This window comes from Oryzias melastigma, linkage group LG13 (genome assembly GCF_002922805.2).
Source record: "Oryzias melastigma strain HK-1 linkage group LG13, ASM292280v2, whole genome shotgun sequence".
Lineage (NCBI taxonomy): Eukaryota > Metazoa > Chordata > Actinopteri > Beloniformes > Adrianichthyidae > Oryzias > Oryzias melastigma.
In genome coordinates, this window is record NC_050524.1 from 5,160,553 (window position 1) to 5,177,723 (window position 17,171).

At 35.7% G+C, this 17,171-nt stretch overlaps 1 protein-coding gene across 1 annotated transcript; it reads right to left on the reverse strand.

Moving 5' to 3' along the window:
- Window positions 1–110: 110 nt before the first annotated feature.
- Window positions 111–16,904, reverse strand: napab (N-ethylmaleimide-sensitive factor attachment protein, alpha b). The gene is made up of 11 exons (XM_024277788.2): window positions 16,642–16,904; window positions 16,008–16,087; window positions 15,808–15,924; window positions 10,788–10,834; window positions 10,636–10,713; window positions 5,685–5,740; window positions 5,520–5,604; window positions 5,338–5,442; window positions 5,196–5,264; window positions 1,026–1,076; window positions 111–768 (listed from the first exon to the last, which is right to left on the reverse strand). Exons 1-11 carry the CDS (start codon window positions 16,737–16,739, stop codon window positions 667–669), a joined length of 888 nt encoding a protein of 295 aa, XP_024133556.1. The 5' UTR covers window positions 16,740–16,904; the 3' UTR covers window positions 111–666.
- Window positions 16,905–17,171: the final 267 nt, after the last annotated feature.

Consider the following 17,171-nt stretch of genomic DNA (forward strand, 5'->3'; position numbering starts at 1 on the left):
GTGTTTGAATTTGTCACATACCACGGTGGAAGGGGCAGAGGGGGAGGGGCATATAGGAGCCACTCAGCCAGTGAGGGCGGGTCACAGGGGCGATGAAGACAGGGGCGAGCTTCATTTATTATTTTTATTATGGATTGGTTCGTTAAATCTTTCAGTCCACACACGGAGAACAGAATAAGGCAGAATAAAGAATAAAACGGCTGACCGTTCAGTCTATATCCAAATTTGGAATAATATACTTTATTCTAAAGCAGATTAAATTGTTAGCAAGTTGCCACACTTGCATTTATCATATTACAATGAAAATAAAATGTTTTTCTTTTTTTAATTATACAAGTCTGCTGGTTTGGGTTTTTGGTATTGCAGCCCGGTTCTGAATGTGACCCTTCTGTGGGCTAACACCTGCAGCAAAACACAGACGGAACAGACTCTGTGCACTCATGACAATAGTGTTCAAACCAAAAGTACAGAGAAGTGGTGGTTGGGTTTTAAAAAGGAAGAAAAACTGGGAATATTGCGACCGACAGGAGAGAAACAGCATCCATCAAAGAGAACGCAGGTTCATAAAATGTCGGAATGCTGCTGCCTGAGGGGGGGTGAAGGGTGGGGGGTGGGGGCTCAAGGCAAACGAGAGGAGACCAAGTCGGTTTCTGAGGAGGAGGTGAATCAGCGGAGGTCGTTGTCGTCGTCCTGTATGGTCTTCTTGATGCGGAGGAGCATGGTGGTGAGCCACTGGTCCAACCGGGAAATGCTGTCGAATTCTTTCACCTGGAAATGAAAATGAATTCATGAAAATAACGTAGAAAAAAGGTGCAAAAAATAACAACAATTACACAAAAAATGTTCTTTAGAAACAGATCTTGTAACCGGGTAAACATGAGGAAGTAAACCCTCCACCGTTGTGCAGCTCACTTCCTTATTCTGGTTAATAAATATGTTTTCAGACGTTTGTCGGCGAGTCGTTGGGTTGCATTAATAAAGCGGTAAAACCATCAGGAGAAATAACAGAAGTGGGTTTCACTCACCGAATCAGTGTATGCATCCACGTTCTGTTCTTCACACGCATCTAGAAGTTTCTGTGGTTAGTTTTCAAAAAGAGAGAGAAGCTTTTGAGCATAATAATAAAAAATCATTCATCCAAAAACAAAGAATTTCAACCAGAACAGATTAACTTCCTCAGTTTAATCTAGGAATGTCCCAATCAGGTTTTTTTTAAATCTCTGAGTTCAGTCACTTGATTTTAGGAATCTGTTGACACTGACTCACAATCCAATAAGAGGCATTGTCACATATTTTTATATGATCATTTAACACTTAAACTCTGGGTGGAGACGGGCAAAACAATGTGGAGGTCGCAGATGATTCGCACAAAATATCAAGGTCGTAGCGCGAAAATGTTCATGCAAATGTACTTGTTGTAGCAAACACTTTTAGGACCTTTATCATGCTGCATTCACACTGGACAAAGTTTTGATGTTAAGTCGATGTACAGACACGGTCTGAGGTCCTGCTGCACGATTATGGCGTCGGGCGCGGCGACTCAGCTTTGGGCAAGTGATGCTTTCAGTGACTAGAAAAAAAGATCCAATATGGCCGCCATATCAGAGGATTTTCATCTCGAACTTCCATCCACTTTCTTTGCATGACCTGGTGAACCCAGACACGGCAATGTGTTTGCCGGTGCCTCTGTAGAGCTCTCCAAAACATATAAACCCAAGCTAGTCACTCAACATCATCCATGTTTTCCATGATGTGGTCGAATTAATTTTGTTGGCAGTTACTCAACAGTCAAGGCGTTAAGACAGTGAATTTGACGTACGAATCATGAAGGCAGCATGAGCCTTTCAGAGTAACTATATTCATATATATGATAATATTTTACCTTTGTCAAAGAAGAACGGCTTTTTAGTGAAATATGATTTATTTTCACAAGCTCCTTTTCATACCCGAAAGTAAAACGACTTGATCTCTGAGGCTCCGCCTTTCACTTCTTGTAGGTGCTGCCCATTTCATGACATCAATCTAGAGCCGGCTTCAGCAGAGTGTCTGAACGTCACCCCCAAAAACGAACAACATCCAAACTTTTGTACCGTATTTTCCGGACTATAAGTCGCGTTTTTTTTCATAGTTTGAATGTCCCTGCGACTTATACTCCAGTGCGACTTATATACGAATTTTTAATGATGAGATATGGACCGTAAGTCTAGAGTGCCCTCTTATGGTGATCTATGCAATTACTTTATTTACTTTAGTTATTCAGACGTGACACAGAGGACGAAGAATTTAACAGATTTAGTGATATGGAGTGAGATTGCGTGCAATTAATTACAGTAAAGATACAAAGTTGATGAGTTCTTGAGGCTATAGTTAAATAAAACTGTTATGTTATATAAATGCTACACCTTTTCGTTTTTTTCATGATGCTAATATGTGAATATGTGTTGACACATATTCAGCCTGTTTTCTATTCAATTATGAATGTTATAACTTACCTTCCAGGATGATGTAATATCGTTTTTTTCAACCAGTTTGTAAAATAAATTACTTGAAAAAAATGCGACTTATACTCCAGTGCGACTTATGTATGGTTTTTTCTTCTTCGTTATGCATTTTTTGGCCCCTGCGACTTATACTCCGGTGCGACTTATAGTCCGAAAAATACGGTATTTTAAATGCATATGAAAAGTGTGTTTTGCTAATCACTGCTAGCTTCACAAAGAGAGCAGCGTTTTAGAGAAGTACTCAGAGATGCTTGAATGACGGCTTTTGCATTGTTTACTGTGAGGAATTTAGATTATAATACAATTAAAGCTGATTTTGTAGGGTAATAAACACATCATAAACACTTCATCTCGTTACCCCTCTCCCAAAATCCTGCACAAGAGACTCTGTTAGTGCTGTGCGTGTGGTAAATGAGGACATTAGAAAATCAGAGTGTAGTTTGTGTGGACATCCTACAGGCACTAGCATATCACATGCACAGCCTGTGCATGTGGCATTCATCCACAATCAGTTGGCAAATAGTGATTGTACAACAGCTTACATTAGCCTTACGGATATGTGACTACGGCCTCAGCAGTGCTCCTATATTTAAGGTAGCTCCAACAATCAAGTAATAAAAGCCTATCAGCTCGTAAAACTAGTTAACTATTGACTGATCTTAATGAGGTAAATTTAAACAAAACTTTGATTTCAATAATGGGACGGCTGTGGTACAGTGGTATGGTGGTTGACTCCAGATCAGAAGATTTCGGGTTTGATTCCCGTCTTGTGCCGAAGACATTGAACCCTCATAGCCTCTGATGGAAGGTTGGCGCCAGTGTTCGGCAGCAGAGCCGCCTCCAGTGTGTGAATGTATGTGTGAATGTATGTGTGAAAGGGTCTGTGACTGTAAAGCACTTTGGGCCTTCAAGGAAGGTAGAAAAGAGCTATATGAGTAAATAAAACAGCAGTTCAACTTAAAGCATGTAATCAAATGAAACAGTGTCATGATGATGATGTCATTCCTGTTCACTTCTCTGATGTACAAAACTCAAGCAAAAGAGAGAAATGCAAAAAAAAAAAAAAAAAGAGCAGCTGTTACAAATAAACATTTTTTTTTAATTAGTAACAGTGTCATGCTTTTTTTTTACCGTAACTGAGAATTAAATTTACTTTTTTCACCCTGAATGTTCTCTCAATTTCTCTCAAGTTTTCAAATTTCTTTTCAAATTGTCAATATTTCAGCTCATTGTTTCAATTTTTTAAAATTTTCAATATTTCTACACAATTTCTTCTAATTTTAAGATATTTTTTTTAGTTTTCACAATTTTTTTTTACATTTCTTTCAAGTTTTCAGTTTTTTTTTATTTTCAACATTTTTATGAAGTTTTCAATCTCTTTAGAATTTTCAATATTTCTATTAAGTTTTACTTTATTATTTTAAAATTTCTATTAGGTTAAAAACAATAACATTTTTTATTTTTTGTCAATTTTCTAAAAAAAATGTTAAACTTTCACATTTTTTATTTTCAATATTTATGCCACTTTTTAAACATTTAAATTTCCAATGTTTCTATAAAGTTTTATTTTTCTGTCAAATATTTAAGATATTTCTACCGTGTTTTCACTATTATTTTTATATTTCTATCAACCTTTTTTTCCAAAACTTCACAATTTTTATCAAGTTTTCAAATCCTTTTAAATTTTGAATATTGTTTTTATAAAGTTTTATCTTTTACTTTTCAATATTTCTATTATGTTTTAAAATATTTTAGTCAAGTTGTCCTTATTTTTATTAAATGTTATTTATTTTTCACATTTTAAATATTTCTATCAAGTTTGTATTGTTTTGTATGTGTAATATTTCTATCATATTTATTTTTTTTATTTACCTATTTATTTATTTAAATACTCAAATTTTCAATATTTGTACTGAACTTATAATGTGTACTTTCAACCTGAATGCCTTCATTTTTTTAAATTCTGGTTTTCTATCACTTTCACTATCACTTAGTTTAATTTAGTTCATTAATTGATCAGGACAGCGTACAAATACACTGAGCTCAAAAAGCAAAGATTCTTGCACCAGATTGTGTCTTAACAGCTAATTTCCACTTGAAGCTGATTGTGGTTTAACCCCAGACTGGGTTCATGCTGTAAACGCTGTGTATTGACATACCTAAGGGGGTTTGTTGTCTTAAATACTGCTTATCTTTACCTACTTTCCAAATACCTGACCTGCAGGTAATGATGTTTGCTATTGCGTAATTCTTCTTATGAACTGTAAAGTATTTCCTCCATCAGACGTGTGTGTTTCCTGCTCAAACTTGTGCCTTATTCCGCTGTGCTTCACAGCAATAAAATGTTGTGACATGGTGACTTCTACTATGGTTTTTATTGGTAGCAATAAGCTTGAAATACATAGCATTAATCAAAATAATCTGAATAAAATCCAGATCTGATTCCTGATTGTGATACATCCGATTTCAAACAAGTTTGAAATTGCGTAACCAAGACTGATTTCTGATCACATGATTGGATTGGGACATCCCTAGTTTAATTAACTGATCACTTAACAATCAGAGTTTGATTTCAATCAGTTCAATCATCTGCATGCGCTCAAAGATTGTTTATTCAAACCAGCATTTCTTTACACTGCAAAACTTTTTAATGTTTTCAACAATCAGAAGACTTAAGAGCCAAAATAAAAATACCTTCAGCAGCTTGCACTCTCGCGAGTCTGAAAAGGCGGGAAACATTTCTTCATATTTCTCCACGGCGAGCTGAGAAACCACAGGAGGAACATTAGAAGAGGGGCTTTTCTTGACGCAGTAATGCAGACGTTCTTTTTCTTACCTTTGCGTTCAGCGTGTCCACGCAGAAGTGGCAGAGTGCGGCCTTGAAGAAGTGATCCTTGGCACTGTACTTCAGCAGCGTGCTGTCCATGGCATATGTTCCCACCTGAAGCAAAAACAACAGCTGACTACCGGCTTCAGCCTGCGCAGCCACGGGGGCCGGCTTCCCGGTCGGCGTCTCACCTGTTCGTAGATTTCAATGGCCTTCTGGTACTGCTCCAGCTGAGCCGCATAGGTCGCTACTTTCAGAAGGCACTTGTTCGCTGAACTGAGGAGGAAAACGGGAGATTAAAACAAATATTTTCAGAAAATTCCAACGAATCATCCCAAAAGTTAAATAAAAATTACCTGGTGGATTCTTCACCTTTATAATAATCGGCAGCCTGTTCATAATGAGCAATAGCCTGAAGGAGAAAGGAGGTAAAAGTGACAAAAATACCCACATTTAACACAAATAAACAATAAAATGTTAAAACATGAGGTTTGAAAGCCGTTAAATTAAGATAAAGTATGTGAACCCTTTTAGGATTACCTGGATTTCTGCATCACAACCACTGACTGTATATAAAAACTGGAGTCAGCAAGTGTGACGTCACCCACAGGAAATAGTTCACGTCCGGCTTCAATAAAATGAAGTCAGTTTAGAACCAGACAAGGTTGGTAAGCAAAGTCATTGTCTCCATGGCAACCACTGAGCCAACCAATCAGACGGGAGCTTGAAACCACTTGAAAGCGGGCTACACAAAATATGTTAAACGTTTTGAACATTGTATGTGGGGGGCCAGCAAGCTTCACCTACTTTTAATCAATGCATCTGATTGGTCAGTTTATAACTTGAATAACTTCAAGAAAAAAAAATCAGAAAAAAAGTAGAATTATCAAGATATTAGAAAAGGTATCAGAGTAAGAATGGTTATTCTAGCAGATAGAATGACTGAGTAACAGCAGTTTATTTCCCTATAAAAGTCTGGAGGCTTCTTGGAGCCAGCAGGTACTGGACGGGGGAGGGGTCACTCAGTCCAGTTCTCATATACAGTCACCGATTACAACACAAAATGATTGAGGTCATAACACAGAAACAAAATATCCTGAGGCAAAAACCAGAAAAACACTGTCAGAATGACAAGTGTGAGAACCCGCAGGTTAATGAGCGCTCTAAGAGCTGCCCTGCCCTATCAAAACACAGGCCTGAGTTTGCATTGCTGGATGCCTCACACAAAAGAGCTCTTAGATGACATAAGGTCCAGAATCATGTTCTTGCATGGAGCTGCAAAAGACTATCCGCAAACAGAGTCCTGCTCAGGTTCTGTTCTGCCTGTGAGAGCCCAGAATGCTCAGTGAGGCCAGCAGGACACCCGAAGAGTCCAAAAGAGACACATTGACTAAAACAGATAAAATAAAAGAGCACGACGTCCACAAGGTGAAATTTATATCCAGGACGTTCCACTGTCCTGCTGGCAAAATATTCTGTGCCAGATGAAACCAAAAACTAACTAGAAAAGTTGCATTACCTGCAATAATGTTAGTGTGAATGATTTTTACTGAAAGTAGTCACTGAAGATGCTGAAGCTTTTTGCTGAAAATGGTGACTCGATTTAATTGCTTATGGGATTTGCTGAAAATGCAAAAGCTTTTTGCAAAATGTTAAGTTTGCAAAAAGACTGGAATTTTTGTTAAGGAACTATGAAAGAGAGTTGAAGTTGACCTACATTTCTGAAAAATTTGTAGTATAATTGCTTAAAAATCCCTAATAAATTACATTTTGCAAAAATATTTAGTGTGTTGGTTAAATATAAGCTAAACTCCAAATTAGCCCCAAAAAAACTTAGTAGTTTCCAAACTAGCCAAAGAAGCTAGCACTTTGCTTAAAAAAAATAGAAAAACTCCAAAATAGCCTGATATTCCTCAGTAAACTAAATTACTCAAAAATGTCAGCCTGTTGCTAAAATATTGGCTCAACTCTGAATTAGCCTTTAAACCCCAGCAGATAATAAATTAGCCAAAACCGTTGGCATGTTGCAAACATATTAGCTACACTCCAAATTCACATAAAAACCTCAGTAAATGTCAAATTAGCAAAAAAAGGCTAGCTTGTTGCTTAAATACTGGCTAAACTCTAAATAGCCTAAATTCCTCAGTGAACTAAAATGTGTCAAAAATGTTAGCCTGTTGCTAAAAAATTAGCAAAACTCCAAATTAACATAAAAAATCTCAGTATATGCCACATTAGCAAAAAAAGAAAAGAAAAAGCTAGCTTGTTGCTTAAATACTAGCTAAACTCTAAAATAGACTAAATTCCTCAGTAAACTAAATTACTTAAAAACGTTAGCCTGTTGCTAAAATAGAAGCTAAACTCTAAATTAGCCTAAAAAACAGCAGATAAATTAGGCAAAAAATGCTAACAAGTTGCTAAAATATATTTCATTTTTTTTTAAATTACCATTAAAGTTGTAAACATATCTTTAATGGTTTGTTGTTAATCTACTTAAAATGTTGAAATTTGACGATTTTTTAAATTCATTTCCTATGGGGCATATTTCACAAAGTATTTTAAAAACAATAAAGTTAATGAAAACCAAAAATACAAGTGGTAATGTCTTGAACAAGTTGAAGATTTTGATACAAAGATTGCTGAAAGCGTGATTGAGTTTTTATGCTCCAAAAGATGTACGGAGAGGAGCAGGAGAATCACTATAGTTTTGAAGTGAACACTCGAACCTCGACTAATCTATAAAATCCGGTTTGGATCGTTTTCTGTCTGCAGATCTGGACGGACTGATGGAGAAATTAATCTTAAAGTTAAGTAAAACAAAATCTAAAGCCGGAACTCCACAGAGGATGCGGCTGATGCAATAGGAGAACGACCCAAAACAAACAATCGAATGGTTTCACCTCCAATGAGGGCCGAGTCCTGACCTTCAACATACTGAGAAGCACGACCTCAGGAGAGCAATTCACACCAGAAATCCCAAGAATGTGGCTGCACCGAAACAGCTTTGGAGTGACAACATCCTCCTCCCTCCCTGAGGGTCAGTCATGATTAAAGCCAAAGGTTCTCATACTTACCACCACAGTCACTATGAATAATGTATTCAGTAAAGCACTGATGTTTATGAGGGTTTAGGCAAACACTTTTATTTTTTGTGACTATGTTGGAATTAAGTGAAACCCATGAGGTTCACATACTTTTTTGGGCAGGTGTTAAAAAAACAAAACAGTTTGTTGGAAAACAAACAATAACGTTGTGAGGGTGTCACATTTCTACATGAAGCATTAAGCTGTGCAGCTGTTGTGACTCCAGAGTTCGAACAGTAAACATCAGCACAGTGGTGGAGTGGCCATCCTGAAACTGGGTGACTGCCCTTCATCTTTGGACAGTTCAAATGGAGAGCAAATCAACAGGAACTTTAAGAAGGTAAAAAAAAGTGTTTATTTCCTTTTTAAAGTAGATTTTTTAAATTAGCCATTAATGTCTTTTAGCAAATAAAATGTAATAATTTTTATTTTTTAAGCAAAATATGAGAAAAAATGTCAAATGTATAACATATTGTTTGGACGATAAGTCCTTCCAAAATACAAGTCAAAGAAGCTCAAAATAATAATAATAAAGGAAGGAAAAAAAAATCACATACAAATCGAAAATTAAATAAATAAAAGAAAAGAAATTAGTTTATTTTTTAAAAGTCAAAAAGAAAATTATTTAACAAAATATGGGAGGTAGAACAGATTTTTCCTCTTGAAAGGTAAATCATAATAAGGAAATGGATAATAATACTGAATATCTGTACACTGTTAACACACTGATGTTTGCACATGAAACACAGAATGAATCTATAATATTAGAACATATTCACAATCATTCAGATTCATTTCTTTAATGCTGATGCTCCAATCACTGACTTTTTTTAAATGAAAATAATTGTGCACATATTTTTTCTTCCTAAAGTGTGATTTATTACTGATCTTTAGTGAAAACAATCTGTACATGTTTTTGTTTTTTTATACCTGATTTATGTAAATGACGTTTTTGATGATAATCATCTGAATGTATTTTAGATTTTTGGTATTGACCAATATAAATGACTTGTCTTTGATTTATGAATCTAAGACGAGTCCAATGAAAAATAATACTGTGGATGTTTGAAATTTAGTTACATCACTGATCTTAAGGATCTCTGACTGTAGGGCATGTGTCAAAGTCAAGGCCCGGGGGCCGGATCCGGCCCCCCGGGTAATTCTATCCGGCCCTCCAGATCATTTTATTTTTATTAATGGTCTGATATTATCTTGAACTTATTTCTAACTTGTATAATTATATTTATGGAGAGTAAAATATTGAAAGTTATTTAAGGTTTACTTATGGTTTAAGTTGATTTATTCTGAAATAATATTCCTGCCTTTTTATTAGCCATAATGATGTTAAAAAGTAACAGTTTTAAAAATTGACATTCTTCTAGCTTTTTAGACTATTTTGGTATTTACTAAGATTTTTTAGGCTATTTAGCTAACATTTCAGGAACATGCTAACTGTTTTGGTTAATTAGGCTTTTTTTCAGTTTTTTTAGGCTATTTTGGAGTTTAGCTTTGCCATGAGGTTTTATTACACAAACTGCTGACTGTACATTTTATTCATTTTTTACATTTCATTCTTTCATCATTACTGTTTTAGACATTTATAATCTTTTTATTCATCATACTCATGTTTTTATTATGTCCACATACTGTTTTTATCTTTGTTTTATTTGTACCGCATTGTTCTTATGTAATCATCTTCTTCTACTGTCTTCTGAGTGTGTTGCTGGTTTGCATGGATGAGCTGCCAGACATGGAATTTCTCTGTAGAGATTAATAAAGTGTCTTCTATCTATCTAAGATTTCAGCCACATGCTAGCTGTTTTGGCTTATTTAGGCTTTTTTTAGTTTTTTAGGCCATTTTGAAGTTTAGCTATTTTCATCAGCACATGCTAGCTGTTTTGGCCAACCCAAGTTTTGTTTTAATAATAATAATAATAATAATATCATAATAATAATTTGGCATTTAGCTAATATTTTTGCTCTTACGACTTATACTCTGGTGCGACTTACACTCCGGAAAATACAGAAACAAATAATTTGTATTGTATAGTTAACAGGTAAAATTACTTGGAAAAAAAAATCTTACTATTTTGATTATTTGTTTAAATCTTTCTGTTGCTACGGACAGTTTCTACATGTTACTTTTTCCACTTGTGCTTGTTTGTCCAGATAGATTTATTTGGCTAAAAAAAAAAAAAAAATTGAATATGTTCTGTGATCTGACCTTATCGATGTCCACCAGCTCGGTCTCGTAAATCTCAGCAATGGTGATGTGGTGTTTCGCTGCAATAGTGAATCGGCCCTAAAACAGAAAAATATATATTTTTAAAAATGCTATAATTTTTTATTTTAAACTTGCAGAGCTTTGAAACTCACCATGTCGGTGTAAATCTCGATCGCTCGGTTTAAGCAGTTTATGGCCTCTGTGGAGAAAACAAAAAAAGGTAAACGTATATGGGTGGAAGGAAAAGCCAAAACTTGGATTTGATTGAAGGACCCCTTCTTTACGCCTTTGACTTTTCTAAGCCACCAAGCTTGAATGTCTTGTATAAAACATAGGAGTTTCCTCCGTCCAGAGGGATAGCGTTTCTTATTGTGCTGCTTTGCACGCACATTAAGGGCACAGTGGTTAAATTATTATTTGAATACTCGTGCAGACGTTTAGCTTTACTAACTCATCTGACAAATCACAGAGGCGTTGAGCCTCTGAGGACAGTTCTCATGGTCAGGCGGGGCGCCTCCTGCTGCTCATCTTTTGAATTAGAACAGTCAACAGATTCACAAAAGTCATTTTAAAAGAACACTTAATCTATTTTAATTTACAAAGAAAATGAAACAAACAACTGAAGTCTGCTGGTTCTTGCTCCACACATCCTCCTTGTGCCAAAGTTTAAAACAGATGGTTTACTTCATAAGAATTTCCACTAACTGGTTTAAACCACAACTGATCCCTATTTGTTAAACCATTTCTCCATAAAAGTGTCCTTTCCCATTGTTCAGCACTAATGAGATACTTTAGGTAAGTGTTTTATGACTAGTGAGTGACTTTATGACACATCCTGGAAATGTGTTTTTTTTTTGGGATGACTGGAAGTGACATTGCATTGATGAGAAAAGCCCCATTCATCAGCGTTTAAGACAATTTAATGCTTCATAAGACCTTATTTTAGTTCAAGACTTTTTAAAGACTCCATTAAAAATTGTGTTTTTAACATGATCTTGTTGCATTTTTCTGATGGAGGAAAATAAAACATAAAGCGACCTCTTTGCACTTCAGCATCTACTGACCTCTCTGTCAGTTTACCACTTGGTGGCTGAGTTTTTGTTGCTCCCAAACTCTTTCAGTTTGTTCTGATAGTGGAATATTTAGGACATTTCACGACTGGATTTGTTGCATGAGTGGCATCCTATTCACTGAGCTCCTGAGAGCTGAAGATTCTTTCACAAATGTTTGTAAAAACAGTCTGGATTTGGCCACAACGAGTGAATAGGACACTTGATTCTGATCATTTAAATGGGTGAGCCAATACTTTTGATAATATAGTACTTTTTTTTTCAGGAAAGGGACAAGGCCTCCGATGTTTGCATATTCAAATCAGCCTGTCAAATATACGAGGAAATGAGTGTAGCGAAACATCAAAGCCATTCAAGAGCATGAGGAGATTTTTGCTGCTGTAAACCCTGGAAATGTTCAGTTTTTGATGAACAAAGTTATCAATATTTCCATTTCACAGCAAACCAATGATTTATGGATAATTTTAAAGAAAAACTGAAATGGGAATGGGTCGGCATGTAAACAACACCTAGTGGAAGCTTCTGAAACATTGATCAAAATGTTTACATTCTTTTCTGGGAGCGATGATGGAGATGGAACATGTGAGCAGAACTCCAGCACAACAACAAGTCCAGTCATGTCACCAGAAGAATGAAGAACTACTGTACTCTGTCATTAGGAGCAGTAACGAGAAAACAAACTTGGCTGAGTGGCTCACAGAGAAACAAACTGGATTTTAGCATTTTTTCTAGACCTGGGGTCTGAAACCTGCAGCTCATGTAGGTCTTTGAACTCTATGGTTGAAGAAAAATACACTTTAAACTAAGCAGTAAAGTAAAAAAAAGTAATCTTACTCCAACTTTCTGTAACTCGTTCACAAAAATACAGTAAATAGGCTTGAATTCATTTAAGTTTGTTAGGTTTGTGATTTTTTTTGTCTGAGATGAACTACTTACAGTAAAATGAAATGCTTCTTTTAAATCCCTGCTGTCATTACACTACTTACTACTACATTTGCTGTAGTAATGTTGGTCAGGAAGTCTTTTATTTTGAAAAGAAGTAATGTGAAAGCTATAAACAATTTCATATAAAGGCTATTTTCTTTTATTATTTATGTTTTACTTATGTAAAAAAAACAATTTTGCTTATATATGCTTCGTCTTTAAGAAAAATAAGACATGGATTTGTATTTATGTCAATGTTACTATTATGATAAATAAAAATGAACTTTTCCTGCATGAATAAAACATAAATATAAAGAAAAATGGAAAATAGACAATAGGAAAGAAAAATATACCCTTGTTTTTTTCAAAATATGAAACAGTTTATAACTCTATAACGCTGTCAATGTAGCAGCAGGTCATGTAATATCAGCAGTGATTTAAAAAAAAAAAAGTTTATTCTACCATTTTTGGTAGATCTCTGCCAAAAATACATAAATCCAAATTAAAGAATAAATCAGAGCTATTTAAATGACTTACTGTATTTCTCGACCCAAAAGGAAGACTGAAACATTGTTCAAAAAGAGAAAATCCATTTTATAATCTGGTACCCCTTAATTCTAGTTTTGCTTTCCAACAGATTTTCCGTGGCCCACAAAACTCTGATTTAGCTCAACTTGTGATATGTATGCATGAGTCGTTCAACTGTTTGTTAACTAGATAAATAAGGTTTTAGTTTGTTTTCTTTACTAAAATTTTTACTTTACCGCTTAATGACTTTTTACCAGTTAAAATGTTGTTTTTCTTTAAACAGAGACCCACAACGAAGAGGTAAAAGAGCCACATGTGGTTCTGGAGCCGCAGGTTGCAGTAAAGGAAGACTCCGACTGGGTTGTGGTCGGCGGGAAACCAACTCAAATGGCTCTTTAAGTGTTGAAGGTTGCAGACTTCTGGTCTAGACAATTAAATGAGTCTTGAATGGGAGGCTTAAGGCGGGACGGAAGAGATCCACTGTTGAGGTGGTGTTAACTTTACTGCTCACATTTGCCTGCAGCTCCACCACCAGCAGGAGAACTCCTGCTCCATGGGAGTTTTAGCCCCCCAGCAACAACAGGCACCTGTTATTATAAAATATTTTCCAGATTCCAACTTTGAAGTTTCAAGAGATTCAGTTTTATCTTTGGAACGGGTTAGCTGCTGCAGGGATTCTTTTTAGGTCAAACATTTATTACCTCCTTATAGTTGCAATTTCTTCATTTACTCAGGTGATTATCAGTTTCTACAGATCAACGATTGCAAAGATAAATTTAACGGATTTTTGTACATCTGGTTTTGTACATCATTCTAGAATGTCTTGTTTTTAGCAATAACCACAGTCTGTAACTTTTCTTTAACTCCATCACGTTTAATCATTCAGATGCTAAACTTTTAGAAATTCCTTTAAGTTTATTAAAACTTTTATTCTAATAGCTTATTTTTAATAGATATCTGGCAACACAATTTGTTTGAAATATTTTTGCTTCAAACTAATAATTTAACTTTTCACTTATAGCCAAACGTGGTACGTTTGAGAACTTTTTCTGTTTTAGAAAAAGAAAAAAAAGCAACTGAACTCACACAGTAATGTCAATGTTTAAAGACCCACTCCATGTGGGTGATCAGGCTTAATGAGCTTAATCTACTGTGGGTCCTTAGGAAGACCCTTCAAGCTGCTGCCTAATTATAAAGACAATTGTTGGGGCAATTGGAGCTTCAGTGGTGTCTGAACTTGTGTCTTTAATGGAAACAGGTAGGAACTTAGGGCTTACCATCCCTCAACCAGTAAGGTGATCCGTGTGGCGCTGTGCCACGGAGGAGAAACACATTTCTTCACTTTGGTGTGCTCTAAAGCACAGAAGTTTATATTTAAATGTGAGTAATTACTTTTTGCTTTAGCATGACTATTAAAAGCCATAAAAACGATGTTGCTATGTATTTTCTGAGCACTAGCAGCTACGCACTAACGTAGATGAACAGCAATATCATCGAGGGTTAGGAACGTCTGAATTTGAAGACACTATTTTTCCACAACTCTCCGTTTGGAGGGGTAAATGTGGGGATGGGGGAAGAATTTGGCCCAAATGTGTGAATCAGTGACAGCTGATCCCTGACTGGATCTGCCGAAAGGTGAACAACAACATGCTAAACCAGGGGTCACCAGCACTGTGCTTGTGGGTACCAGGTCGCCCCCAAGGACCACACAAGTTCCCCACAGGCCTCTTCTAAAATTAGCACAACACACTTGTGAGCTGCGTCTAAAATTCCATTTTAGTCTGTTGCTATTTGCTTTTTAATTACACTTACATAGATTTACAAATTAAAACGTCTTAAAAATATGTTCATGATACATGAACTTTAGATAAGTTTAGGTGACCTCTGACCTACTCCAGTTCAAAGATCATTAATTTTGTTAAAAATGCTCCAGATTTGGTCATTAGTTCAAAATGTGACAAGATTTGTTTAAAAATGTGTAAGTTGATTTTTCTTTAACATTAAATAATTGATAAACATGGTACAACATAATGAAAATGGGACATTTTTCCCATGAAATGTAGCGATGTAAGTGATCATCTGAAAATTTAACAATTACTGAGATTAATAAAGTTCTGAATATTGATATCTGTTTCCTAGCTTGTTGTCATTGTTGATAATTATGGTGAGAAATCTGTGTCTTTACATAGAGAAGTATCATTTTTCATTAATAATAATCTATAACTAATTATAACTGAGCAAATTTATTATTTCAAACTGGTAGATCTTTGTATGACTCAGTACCATGAAGTAACTCTCAGTTTCAAAAAGGTTGGTGACCCCTGCGCTAAACCATTTAAATAGAATTGTGGAGAAAGTAAAATTGTTGCATACCTGAGGCATATGTTTGCTTTTATTTGCGTTGAAAATGCTTAACACACATGTTGGGCTATAATTTAAACATTTAATATTGTTTTATTACATGACAGTAGGCTTGGTATAAGCCACATGTAGGGTTTTTGAAAAAAAAATGAAGTTGTGAGTAAGAAGCTTTGGATAAAATGCCTAGAAAGCAATGTTATTTTAAACCATTCCAAACTATCCCTCATAACTACAGTCTTGGAGAGTCAAAAATAAAATCCATAAAAGCATATAAATTAAGAGCCTTTACCTTGGGGGTCTGCTTTTTTGAAGGCATTTCCAGCATCTATGAGGTTAGTGGCTGCATCATGTTTACTCTGCATGTGCAGGTGAAGATGAGCAGCCTGCGAGAAAGCATTTCCTGCAGCTGGAAAGAAATTTTTGCAGCTTTAAGGAATGGTTGTGTTTATAGACAACAGCTGGGAAAAGAGGGTCTTGTTAGACACTTACCACACCAGTTTTTAGCCATCTTGTACATGTTGGCTGCTCTCACGTACATGTCACAGGCCTCTTCCAACTTGGAGGAACCCCTGTGAGCATTTTAAAAGACAGAAATACAAACAAATGAGACATTAAAACTGTTTTGGATAAATATGTGATTTATCTGTGCAGACTAACCCTAAGTACAATCTATGTGCGTCTGTAAACAAATGTGATTGACATGTGATCTGTAATACATTTTTTCTCCAGGAGATGGTGCTGTAGCAACACAAGTACGCTTTGCACTTGGGGCAAAAAAATATATATTTTCTGTTATGTAAAGTTAAGACTCAACCATATTTCACTAGTCAATACGTGAACTCCTTTTATTGGGCAATAATTGCAGTGAATGACAAAATGTTATACTGTTTACAAACCTGCGAGTCACTAAACCGAGGAACGGTGGCGTAACATCAGCAGCCACGACAGCACCATTTAAACATAAAACAAAAATTTAACCAAAGATTCACTGCCCAGAACAAAAGTTATATGTTACTTCCGCTATAAATGGGATGAATATCTGCTTAGTCAGTCACCTTCCGCATAGTTGGCCCCTTTTTGAGAGAGCCAGCTAACAGCTACGCTAGCTGTCTGACAAACTTACCCAAACAGCGCCCCAAAAAACGACTTTGACGATTTTATTTTCTTGTCCGCTTCCGCCATTAAAAGCTCCGCTTCTTTTTCCTTCCCGCTGTTGTCCATTTTAGCGCCCTTTCCCTTAAATATGTGGACAAATACCTAAATGTAAAAGTCAACAAACTCGCTAACAACTGCTAGCTGCGTTGTCACATCACCAGTCACAGAGCAGCATTTCCCCTGTCACGTGACACGGGAGAACGGAAACTCCTGCTGCATTCAGGTACTCCTCGTAAATAAGACTTATTTGTATCACTAAAACACTTATTTTCAAATTTAAAGTTAAACTGTAAGCAACATGCCGATTAAAATTACTTCTTAGTGTATGCGACAGTATAAGATGATTAAAAAAAAAAGAAAAATCTGAAATGCTTAGTCACTGATTACAGAAACCGACTTTTTTCTACTTAAAGTATGTATTTCCTAAATGTTAAGAATGGGGTTGTGCAATAGTGTCACTTGCAAAACAGTAAGTTCACAATTTGCACAACTAAACCA